Source organism: Cygnus olor, chromosome 11, assembly GCF_009769625.2.
Source record: "Cygnus olor isolate bCygOlo1 chromosome 11, bCygOlo1.pri.v2, whole genome shotgun sequence".
NCBI classification, from domain to species: Eukaryota; Metazoa; Chordata; class Aves; order Anseriformes; family Anatidae; genus Cygnus; species Cygnus olor.
Genome location: NC_049179.1, coordinates 3,404,287 through 3,416,722, shown reverse-complemented (window position 1 = coordinate 3,416,722; position 12,436 = coordinate 3,404,287). Strand labels below are relative to the sequence as shown.

The 12,436-nt window shown below is 43.9% G+C and overlaps 1 protein-coding gene and 1 long non-coding RNA gene across 2 annotated transcripts in view; one reads left to right on the top strand and one right to left on the bottom strand.

The window, feature by feature from the left end:
• Positions 1–851: 851 nt before the first annotated feature.
• Positions 852–8,305, bottom strand: LOC121075916. The gene is made up of 3 exons (XR_005823242.1): positions 7,602–8,305; positions 7,257–7,391; positions 852–3,976 (listed from the first exon to the last, which is right to left on the bottom strand). It is a non-coding gene; the product is annotated as an uncharacterized LOC121075916 (long non-coding RNA).
• Positions 8,306–8,537: 232 nt separating this feature from the next.
• The window catches only part of NEDD4 (NEDD4 E3 ubiquitin protein ligase), a 56,367-nt gene continuing 52,468 nt past the window's right edge, over positions 8,538–12,436 (top strand). Inside the window, exon 1 of the mRNA XM_040569956.1 lies at positions 8,538–8,620. Within this exon, the coding sequence (XP_040425890.1) occupies positions 8,576–8,620 (45 nt within the window). The 5' untranslated portion in view covers positions 8,538–8,575. The remainder of the gene's footprint in view (positions 8,621–12,436) is intronic.

Below are 12,436 nucleotides of genomic sequence, written 5' to 3'. Positions count from 1 at the left end.
GATTTGTGTCTGGATGGTGGATTTTGCTGCCATCCTACAATGTTGCGTTGCTGCTAGAGTCATCCACTGTGGCAATGCTTTGCTGGTTTCACTCTTCTATACTGGTAAAGCAGTCTTACAAGACACTGTTATGATCCATCTTGACTCGCTGTAGTGGAAAAAATATGCTGTTCTGATGCATGGAGTCCCTTACTCGTGTTATAAAAGCAAGCAATGCTGCCAGCATAGCCTACGTAAATACAACAGAGAAGTACTGCCATGGAGTAAAAGCTGGCTATGAGAAAATGAGTGAGGATAGATATTCAGGTTTTGATGCCCAAAAGATGGCACAGACTCCATCCCGGACTACGGAAGTAGTCACATGAGTTGGCAGATGGCAGATTTGATGGTGGCACAAAGTAATTTAGTTCAGTCCACAACAGAGAATCGTCAGGGAGACATAAATGAAGCAGCATCAGAAAGATGAATTTTACTATAACACCAGAGGGGATACTATTAATACATCTCATTGGGTTCTAAATTAACATTCCCCAAAAAAACATTTTCCACTATTACAAACAATATACTGACACTCTTTAACCATGTTCCACAGTCATAAAAAAAAGTGCAAACTAAAATTTGCCAAGGAATGGAGTGGAAAATAGTGTAGGAGATACAAAAGGCTTTTTTTTTTTTTTTTTAAGCAATCGGTAGATCATCTGAAGTTTTAATTAGAACCTCTCAGCTGTAGACTAGAAAGAAGGAACTAGGGTTAATAGTAAACCAAAAAGTTCATAAAGCAAACAAAGCTGTGCATGGAAATGGAATAGAAATGACTAGATGTTTGTGTTTAACCAAGACATCCAGAGTAAATTGTATAAAAAAATAAAAAAAATTAAAAAATTTAAAAAAAAAAAAAACCACACTGCTTGGAAGTATTTTCACATCTCCAGAAACACCAATCTGCATCTGTGAATGCAGTTGGTATTCTAGTAAACAGAATTTGCCCTCTAGGATCATAAGGACTGCTGCATTAGCCAGTGGTTCATGTAGTCTATACAGTGACTCTGGGACTTGATAATATCACCTTCTACAGAAAAACAAGCCCTGCATTATGAGGTGGTTGCAGAATAAACTACCTCTACAAATGCTGCTCTCTCAGACCCAATAACTAGATGCCCAACCTTGACACAGTGGATTAGAGCAGGGTCTGGGACTAGGTGACCTTCAGAACTTCCTTCCAACCTAACTCCATCAGTTTGTGTATCAAACTGGAGAGCTGAGGAAACCTAATTGAATCTGGGTTTGTAGCATGGCTGCTCTCAGTCAGATGAAATTAAAACACAATATTTGATGATCATCAATTCAACTGCCAGCAACCTTTTAATTATTTAAGCTTCCTGTGATGGATAAGCCAGAAATAATCAATACTTGGATCTTGGCTGCCTTCTTCCCCCTGTTAAAAATGAGTGAGTTAAGCTTGGATAAGGAGATGAAGCACACGATAAATGCATAGTGAGACTTAGAAATTGTGTAGTAACTGAAAACCTATTTCAAACTTAAGAAATCAGCAGTGACCTGATGATGCTTAAGATGTTTCTAAACAATGCTTACAAGGAAGTGCAAGGAAACTTATCGTTTTAGTGGTGTATATACTGTTGATCTGCATGGTATTTCTAATAGTTATCTGCAGTGATCCTGACGTGAAGACTGTTGCACAACGAGGAGTTAGTGCTACACATAACTCTTAGCACTTAATCTGAATAGGTGCAGGGTGCTGTCTGTACAGCTTGGATTCATGCCTGTGTTCTGCACATAACCTCTGGTTGCAGGGGAAATTTGGCAAGGTGATTGTAATAGAGGGGCCTGCATGCAGCTCCCACTTGGTGGGATTACACCACCTGTGTGTCCTTGTCTTTATTTAAAAGTGCAGCAACTTCTCATGTGAATATCCTTTCTGCTTGACAGTAGAAACGATGAACAGTTTTCTTGTAATAAATTTTTTTTAATAGCCCAAGTGAGCAAAATGGGATAAGTTTTCCATGGACAGGGTCTGCACAGTGTGCTCTATGTGAATCAGAGGCATGTTCATAGCATAGCTTGGTCTTCACAGCATCTGAAAGTATGTAGAACGATCTATGCTGTCCTCTCTTTCTTCATAGTGCTAGCTCTAACAAATAGCATTTTAAGCAATACTTTACAGAATCTGAGTACCTCTGTCATTGCTAACATAACAAACCAGCACCTCCTGCTACCTAATTGACATTGACTAATAAAATTGCAAATCTGTTAGCTAAAAAAAAAAGGTAAAATATAAACTAAGCAAAACTGATTCAGTTCAGTCAAAAGTCAGTTCAGTCGAAAGTGAATGGGGCACATGAGAAGTTTGCTTAGAAAATGTATAGTGCTGAAAAGACTGCAATTATTCAGTGTTTAAATACTTAAAATACAAGACTACCTTGATATAATGCAGAATTTTATAACCCAGCGGTTATAGTTCTTGATAGATCATAACATTTCTGCTACGTGCTTAGAATATGCAGGAGATATCCTACTGGTGATGTAAATACTCAAGATGGTTGCCTTGGAACATTTGCATATCTATTCACCAATTGCTTTGTCGTGGTTCCTCCTGAGTCTGTTCTCCCTTGGCCTGCCTACCTGTTTTCTAAATCTGGTAATGCCTCATCTCTGCAATTATTAAAAGGTTCTATTTTTGCCCCTGTGGTTCATCTTTCCTCCATTGTCATCTTCCTTTAATAAACTGCTGCTTTTTTATGGACTATTGTAAATTATGTATCATTTGAAACTTTGCCTGTCCATACCAGCTGATCAGATGATGTCCATTAGAGTCATATTTTCAGTGGACTTCAAGCTGCTCTTTCAAATGTTTTTCATTTGCAGTACACTAGTGATCTGGAATAAATTCTATTGTATGTGCATTTTTTTTCAACCCAAACTTTAAAACCGTACTTGAAAAGCTAGTCCAAGGGTGGAAACAAGTCTGAGCACTGAAAGAAGGGAAGTGGTCACTGCAGGCTTCTTTGAGGAGGTGACCTACTCATCTCTACATCTTTGGGCTTCTCAGCATGCTTATTTTAGCTTATTTTACAGAGCTATTGGGCTCCCTCTTCTCAAATATCCTTGTGTGTTTTTTTTTTTTTTTCAGTATGGATGGATACACACAGATCTATAAATGTATATCATTGTAAACTAACTGATTAGGACTCACTCATCTGCTTTCTCCAACAGAAATATCCCTGAGTCTTCAAAGCACCTGCTCCGTATCAGTACTTCAACAGGAGACCTGTGTTCCAAGTGCAGTGATAATCAGACCCCAGAGAGTAAAGCCCAATTCCTCCTTGCCATGAGACAAGAAGTGGAATGCATTCTGAAATGCACTGTTCAAACAACTTCGTATAAGCAATGATTATTTCTGACCAGAACAAAATGCTGCTTGTTTCTGTTACACACTGCTTTGAACATCAAGACAATCTCTCCTCCTATGTATGTATGGGTAGAGGGGAGACAAAGCTGCTGTGTCCAAGAGGCCCCATTCAGAGGTTCTTGAGCAAATGGAATAACTAAAATCTACTCTGACTAGGATTACTTGTGGGAACAAAAGCTTATGCAGAGAGAGGAGTAAAGACAAGAATGCATAAATGCTGCTCAGTTACCTACCCAGTCAGAACAGTAGCTTCCTGTAGTCTTAGCAATGTTTTAGGCACTAGCAAAGAGCAGCCAATATGTACTACTTCAAACACATATGGAGAATGATAATCTCAAGATATTTGAAGAAGAGAAGTCCAAATACATATTCTCTGGAAAGATCTTACTTCTGCGACATTATGAAGGGTTGAGCTGTTAGAAAAAATATCCACAATGACTGTGTTAACCATGGGATCACTGGCAGTGAATTAAGCTGGGAACAGTGACAGCAGTCGACTGGAGCTCAGCAACTCCGGTTTCTGTTCTGGCAGCTCTCCTCCCCCTCAAGCTGAAAATAGAGAGAGAAAATGACATCTGAGCGATGGTGATTCAGACAAGTGTTTACTGCTTCATTCAAATGCATATGCACAAGATGAGTGTGACTTTCCACCTCCACCATAGTTGCTCTTCTTACTATGCAGGTTTGCTCATCAATCTAGAGAGATTTCTAAAATTGCTTGTAAACTGTTATACTAGTCACAGAAATTAGGAAAAATGTTTCTTACTGTACATCTTCCCCTTCTCATAGCCTCCCCCGATGAGAGCTGGAGATTTCAGCAGCTTTCCCAGGGGATGGGGATCTCTGGGGGGGGTGACGGAAGGAGCTGGCCTGGAGCAGGTGTTAGTGTCTCAGGAACACAGACCCACGGTTAGGGAGCAGTGTGTGGAGAGGTGCTTGCTGCTGGTGTTAAATTTGGTGTGCAGGCTGCCCTGAAAAGGAGATACTTGAGTGGGGAATTTCTGGTTCACATCTGGTCCTTGGGAACAAGAATCCAAAACGGGTTGAGAGGGAGGAAAACACAGGGGGTGGAGCTATATTTTTTATTGTAATAGCTGCGGACATTTGCAGTCGGCTATTTCACTGGAGGTTGGCCCAGCAGTGACACTCCAAGTCAGGAAAAGTTCTTCACTTGCAGCAAAAGGTGCCCAGACAGGGGTGGCCCCATACTGTTAATGTGTATGAGGCATGCAAATGCTTCACACGCCTGTTGTATTTGGGGAATTCTGAAGTGATTTTGTACATCTTCATCCTAGCTTTAGTCTTGGTCTGGTATCTAAGCCCTGAGGTGCTTGGATTGCTACGTTTGGGAAAGTTGCCATCATTCCTTGAAGTACCACTAAAAGCCCTTATCTTGGTCTCTTCCATCTGCAGTCAGTGCAAGTTCAGTGCCTCTACTGGGCCCCTGTTAGTAAAAGGGCAGAAAACACACAAACAATGCAATCATCTTTGTTCTCTACTGGGGCCCAGCCTGGAGCTGGGGACTGTCCCAGGGTGCTGGTCATGCCCTGCAGCCTGGACAGACAGGACTGCTGGGTTTCAGGCAGCTGGAGGCAGTGCCTTGGCACTGTGCAATGCACAAAGCAACAAGCATCCAAACAGAAGATACGTTGCTTTTAAGGGAAAGAAAGGTAAGTTGAAGAAAGCAGAAGTAGTGACTTAGGAGAAATGAGAATGAAAAAGGACCAGTAAGGGACTGGGAAAACCTGAGAGGGGTTAATAACAGTCTAGCTAAAATGCAACGCAGAGACAATAATCAATCTGGGGTCACTTTTACCACTTTTCTTTCAAAACTTAAGCTTTCATCTTTGTATCAGTGTTGCATCATGTTATGATGTTTGAAATCTAGTACTAAGTGCCAGGATCTGTTATGTATTCACACTTAACTGTGTAGCCAAGAAGAGTGCTAAATCTTGGGCTCTTAACTCTCTCTGACATTAGTCTTGTTAGTGAGTCATTGTCACTGTAGTAGAGAAATTGAGATTACAAGGCTATCAATAGGTATTTACTTATCTTAGTCATAGCAATGACTCACTAGCAATATATATATTTTCTGTTAATTCCCTCTTGCATGTAGTCTTGCATTTACCTGTCACTGTGACGCCATGAGTGGATCTTTTTAACATTTCCTATTATATGACTCAGTAGAACAAAAGATAATAGGATAAAAATCTATATGTGTGTTATTTGCATCGGGCTGATTTGTTTTGTAACTGCAGTTAAAATTACTTCTAATTCCTTTGGTTTGAAGCAAGAACAATGAAGATAATTTATCTGATTTAATTTAAAACCCTCTATAGCAAAACTGTATCCTATTAATATAGGACATACTTTGATGTCACTTAATGTCCTACTGGTAATTTAACCATGATCATGGTTTATATATATTATTAAACTAAAGATTATTTTATTATGATAACCCTTTGGAAAATCTGAAGCAAATCTTCTTTTCCAACATTATTTCCTCCTTAACAACGACTGCTTTGTTTTTTTATTTCAAAGCAGTTCAGTATTAGAATGTATGGATTCTCTTCAGCTCATAAAAACATTTACTATAAAGAAAGAAGTAAAGTAAATATTGTAAATCAATATAAAATCTTGACCATAAATTGAGTGTGCCAGGTTGGATGCCATCATCTAAGAGATGGAAAATATTTTTAAAGTGTTTTTTTTGTTTTGTTTTTTGATATTTCATGTCAATGAAGGTTAATTTAGATGGCAAGGAAAGTCAAATTTCTCTGTTACCAGATGAGAACACACCACTGGGACAGAGTAATGAGATTAAATATTCATATGTTTTTAATGGTCTTGATACACAGTTAAAGCGTTCCATTGCACTTAGATGATCCAAATGCAGGTTATTCTGTGCAGCTGACCATCAATTATCTGCAGAAAGAAAAGGAAGATCTCTCAGAAGAGTTCTCTTCCTATTTGTCTGTAATTGCGTAAGACCATAAAATATTAAATGCTGGAGATATATATCTTATATAAGAACTGAATGTTTGTTAACAAACAGATTGTGGTTTATTTTCTCATGTTTTTAAGTAAAAGATAGTTTAAATTAAAATTCCTTTATTTTGAGTGAACTGCTTGATGTCTTGCTGGAATATTGAAGATAATTCTTGACCACACTGAAAATGTACGTAGACCTTAACAGCATATTGATGTCTCTGTCCTTATCTCAACCCTTGAGCCCTTTCTGTCGTATTTTCTCCCCCTTTTCTTTCAAGGAGGTGAAGTGAGAGAACAGCTGTGGTGGAATTCAGCTGCCCAGCTGGGTAAAACCACCACACCATTAGAGAAAATGACTAACTTTCTTTTGAAGATTGGTGCATTAAGCTTTTGCAGAAAGTAACTGATGCATGAAATGCCTTGTTTTCTGAATATTACTGTAGCTAAGGTTTTAAACAGAAGACATGAGGTGAAACTGACCATGGGGCCAATGACTACATATCCTCTAGAGCAGACTAATTAGAGCTGAAAACCTCCTATCTCCAGACAATCTATCAGAGTGATGACTCTGTGGAATGGGACTTGCAAACCCTGCACAAGCTTGCCCATGAGCTGCTCAGGGCTTGTCCCATCCCCGTAACATGCAGCAGCTGTCAGGCTGCAAGGGATCAATCAAAAAAAAGAGCATAGGTTCACTGGTGGGAGAACAAGCATCCTGGGAGGTGTAGCTCTTGTTGAGATTATCTTTGCTCAGAGCTTCCTGTTAGCCCGGGGAGGAGAGCGGGAGTGTATGTGATAACTGGCACAGGCCTGGGAAGTTTCAGGAAGTGTTACTTACCAAGATTTTGTCAGTCTGCTTGGGGCATAGTCCAACGAGCTGAGCCTGTCTGTGTTTGCTTTGGAAAAGGTGGGATTTCTCATCAGAGGCTGAGAGAACTTGGTCATGCAGGTCATGATGGTCTGGCTAGATGAGCTGAAAGATGATGAAAGAAGTTGTTTCCCTGCCAACATTTTTCCCTGCCACATTTGCCCATTTTTTAGCAATGCACAGGATTTTCCACACATTCATCCTAAAATGAAGTTATGCTCTCTGCTCCCGCAGGCTGCTCAGCTCTTGGAGGAGTTTGGCTTGTAGACAGGCTCACAGCTATGGAGCTCAGCCTAAACCACCTACTTTACTTACAGGTTTCTTACCACAGGTCTTCTGCCGCTTGGGAAAGCTGGTAGGCTGGGGCTCCTGGGTGATTCATGGGCTAAAGGCAGGATGAATTCAGGCCATTTGCAGAAATACAGGGGAAGCAGGTCCTTCAGATGAGAACGAGTGGGACTGTGGCATGGTGATCTGAGACGTACCTCAAGCACTTGACAGAAACGTCGACTTGCTCCCTTAACTAACACACTGCTGCCACTTGTAAGTAGCCTAGGCTGGAGAAAAATTTTTTTGAAGATGGCCACTTCTCACAACTCCCTGCTTTGATTTGGGACTCAGCTGGTGCACTTTATCTTTATTGCTCCTCCAGCCCAGCAGCCACGTCAGTTCAGCTCCTTACACAACACGGGCTTCCTTCCTGCCCCACAGCCCTGCCGAGGACCGCACCACCTCATCCTGGCACACAGGGTCCCCTCGGCACCGCCATGGCGCCATGGCCATTTCCCCCTCAGCTTTTCTGGGCATTTTACAGTTCTCAAAAGCAGCCTGGACACGAAGGATTCAGGCAAGGAGCCCCAGGGCTGGCTCCTTGAGGCGCAGAAGAGCCCGTAGGCGATATAAAGCGGGGATTAGGGGGTCGCTGTTAGGAAAATGACGCCTTTTATTCACACATCCCCGCCGCGATCACACGGAGCCCGAAGCAGCCGCCCTGATGGAAGCGACACCGCCCCGCGCGCCCCTCCCCGCCCCGCGCGCTCCCTGAGGCCGCCCGCGCGGCGCTCGTCTCCGGGCGGGCCTCGGAGCGGGGAGAACCAATCAGAGCGGGGCGGTGGCAAGGTGGGCGGTGCCGCGGGCTTCCGGCGCCAATCGCGGGCGGGGAGCGTGCGGAGAGAGAATGGGGTGGAGGGCAGGGGGTGCGCGCGCGCGTTCTCGTGCTGCGGCGGGCGGGGGCGGGCCGGGGGCGGGGGCGGCGGCGGCGGGGCTGCGGCGGGAGCGCGCGCGCGGCCATGGCGGCCTCTGGCGCGGAGGTGCTGGGGCTGCCGGGCCCGGAGGTGAGCTGGGGGGGGCGCCGCGCCCGGCCGGGGGGGGGCTTCCTGCGGGCCGGGGGCCGAGGCGGGGCGGCTCCCGCAGCTCCAGGTGCCGGGCTCGGGGCGGGGGTCCCGGCGGTGGGCTGGGGCGGCGGAAAGCAGCGGCCGGGGACCGACCGCGAGCTCAGGGGGGGTCCCGAGGGGGAGCTGCGTGCCTCAGCCCTGCGAGGAGCGATGAGGGAGGTCTTGGGGGTTCGTTGCGGGGCAGCGGGGACAGGCTGCAGCGCTGGGAGGATGCTCGGGGACCCCTGTGCGGTGGCAGCGGGGCGTCCTGCTGGCCCCGGGCACGCTGCGGGGGCCGGGCGGGGACCGTCCCGACGGACACTTGTTGCGTGCTGAGCAGCAGTTCTTACAACTTGGAGGTGTTACTCGTGGGCTGCTAGCGTGAGTCTTCCTAATTTGTGCTTTGCTTCCAGTGGAGTCACTACAAAGCTCTCCTTAACGTGTTTTATTTCCATCTTAGCATTGCAGTCCCATTGGAATCCCATTAGCAAGTGGGCACAGCGTGCTGCAGGGCTGCGTGGCGTGCCCCTGCACGACCCTGCTTCCAGTTGCCAATAACTTTTTGGGGCTGTCTGGTTGGGCTCAAACGTTCCATGCCTTAGGCTTGCAACTTCAACGTGCTTTACTAAATTTTGGTCGGCTTTGTTGGTTTTTAGCCTGCCTTGCTATGGGGAAAATGTTTTGAAATCTGGTCAAAACTGAAAAATTCCACTCTTCCCCTTGTTCTTTAGAACACAGACTGAGCTGGGGGAAGTAGAGAATTCCTGAGTATGTAACAAGTCTGTGGGATTTACCTTTGTCTGTAATTCAGAAGCTTAGCCAAACTCTTTCAAGTTACAAATGTGGAAAATGCCGTTTGTTTATGGTGAGGGACTTGGTCAGTTTCGTTGTAGCTCCAGTGTGTGATTCTGCATGTGCTCAGGATAGAGTGAACAACCTTAGGGTTGTAGGAAAACTTTGTAGGCTACTTTGGCCTAGGGTGCTGCAATGGAGACGAGAGTTCTTACCTCTTTGGATTCATCTTGTTCGCCTTCCTGGAGTTCAAATCTGGAAGACTGCACATGCAGAATCACAGTGAAAACAAACCGTACAGAAAGTGACCTCAAGGACTTCTCTGTGAAAGCTCCCCTCCTCCCCCGTGGTTTTGCAGACTTTTCATAGTTTATGTCTGTCTGTACACTGCTGCTTTCCCAGGGCTGCTGTTCCACCCATTCTGCAAGATGAATTTGCCTGGGGTATGAATCAAAATTGTCTGGTAAAAGAAGAGGTGTTATCTGGAAAACCTCAGTACTTGTTGCAGCTATTGCGTAGGATTATGTGGTAAGGTAGCTGGGGTGGTGGAAGGTGGGGAGAAGATTTGTCTGACTTTTGAGGTAGCCGAATGCAGTATTACAGTGCGAGTTCTCTTCACCCCCCTCACCCCCCGAGTTTATTCATTTATTGCTAATTTATTGGTTAATGGTGTATTAGTTACTTGAACTTAACACACAGCATTGCTAGCATGATGTTGCTGGCACAAACAAAATGATGGCAAAGGGGCTGGGCTTGGAAGGAAGCTGTAGTTGAGGTTATTTGGTGTACAGCTGGTTATTGTATATGCTATATTTGGGTATCAGTGCCAGGATCTAGCAGATACAGTTCTTAACTTCCCTGGTTCAGTTGTTCATCTGTAAAATGGATATAACATCTTTCTGTTACCCACAGGACTTCTAGTGATTTGCATGGATATTGAAGTAATCAGCACCAGAAAAGTCTGTGGTGAAAACTACTAATTCTGTATTCACAGCAGGGTCTTAACACTGTGTGGAAAGTGAGGTCTGGGGTCACGTGCTGAAAAATGAGGAAAGGAGAAAATACGGAATAGTTTTGAACAATATCAATTTCGTTTACTTGGTAAGGTGTCTCAGAAAAAAAAAAACGGTTTGATTGTATCATCAAAAGTTCTAACAGGATTAATATGCATTAACAGGATAAAATGAATCTAATGTAGGAACAATATTAGAATAAAAGTGAACGCTAATCAAGTGTCGATTTTTTTTGGACTGTTTTACATTGCAGGTGTAGTATATAGAAAAAAGGCAAATGAACGAATAGCAATTCTTACTACAGCAGGTCTCAGTGTAGAAAAATAAAGAGCTTTAAGAACAGTTAAACGATGACTTTCTGTCATCTTGTTAACCTTTTCCAAACCAGGTCAGGCCTTTTGCGGTGCTCGCACCACCTGCTGCAGCCTTTGGCTTACCCCGTGAGGCGGGAGCCTGTGTCTGTTCCTGCGTGATCGGGACGCGCCTGCCTCTCCATGTAGCTCCAAGCATTGCTTCAGATCTGTGGGAGCTGACTGACGCAGCTGCTGCTGCTGCTTTTCTTTGTTGTAGTAGTGGTGACTTTGCTGGAGCTCTTAAATGTGCTTGCTGAGGTAGGGTGTCCTTTACTAAAGTGGTTTTCTTTGGCTGAGGGACTTTCTAACACAAAACTTCCAGGTTGTTCAGGCTTGGATTTGTGTAGAGGAAACACTGGGATCTAGCATTTCCTAACACTGAGCCACTCGCTTTCAGTTAGTGAAATCGGCTTTTGGTTAGTCAATGATGGCAATTGACTGCCGTAATAAATACAGAATTTTGAACAGCAGTTGTGAAATGGTTTTTCAAAAATTGGAGGAAGACTAGTTGGAATCTCTGCTGCTGCTCTGTTAATTCTTTAGTTACAGAGGGAATTGCATTTTTTAATTACAGAGGGAATTATAGTGGGAACTTAGAGGCAAGGAGACATCGTGCCTGATGTACTTGCCATTTTAGTAGTCACTGGAGAGCTGCCCTCTGTAGAATGAGTGGTCTGGTTTTCTGCAGGTCATGGAAGGTTTCCCAGATGCATATGGCGTTCTGCTCTGGAAAACTTCAGATATACTCTTCTGTTCCTTTAGAATATACTACTGGACCAGTTTTTTTATGACTACTTAGCTTGCTGCTGGTGAACTGAATGTCGTGGACTTACAGTTTGTCTTCTCCCCTTCTGCGTGCCTTCCACCAGAGCCCTTCTCATAGTGCTGCATTTCAGAGATGATGCTGACAACCAGAAATCTTACAAATACTGTTCGGAGGCTGGTGGAGCCTATTCTTCCTTTGGGTTGCTTCTGATGAGAACAGTAATTATGCCTGGCTTGTTATCGTCTAGGCTTGAGACAGCCTAGTACTGCTGTTCGGGTTCACACCCTGTGGCCTCCCCAGCACCTCTCTGCTGCTGCCTGCTCCCTCTGACTGTGCTGCTGTGGGGCACCCAAACACAAACAGCAGACATGCATCTCAGCTCCAGAAATGCTTGGAACCTACAGGTTGCGAAGGCTTTACCTACCTTCTGCAAGGCAGAAAAAACAGTTGACAAAAATCCAGTGTATGTATATGGTATAGCTGAGATAGCTACAGAAACAGTGATGGTTTTGCCTTCTTTTTTTTAAATCAAAATATAATTTGTTTAGATCTAGTAATTTCAAAAAGATATCTTATGGAGTTGTTCTAGTGTGTGTTTAAGCCTTTTCTTCAGGGTGATCTAAAAAATGCCGGGTGTGACTGTTGTGGATATTGGGTTGTGCTTGTTGAAGAGTGATTTTTTGTCTTTTAATAAAAAGGGAAGATAAAAGCTTAAAAATACGCTGGCAGACTTTTAACTCCATTAGTGGTCTTCTCGAGTCTTTCCTTAATTCAGAAGCGGAGGCATTAAATACAATCTATAGCAACATCAAGCATTTGGGGAAGGATGAGGCTTCCTTACTGGTGAACACGA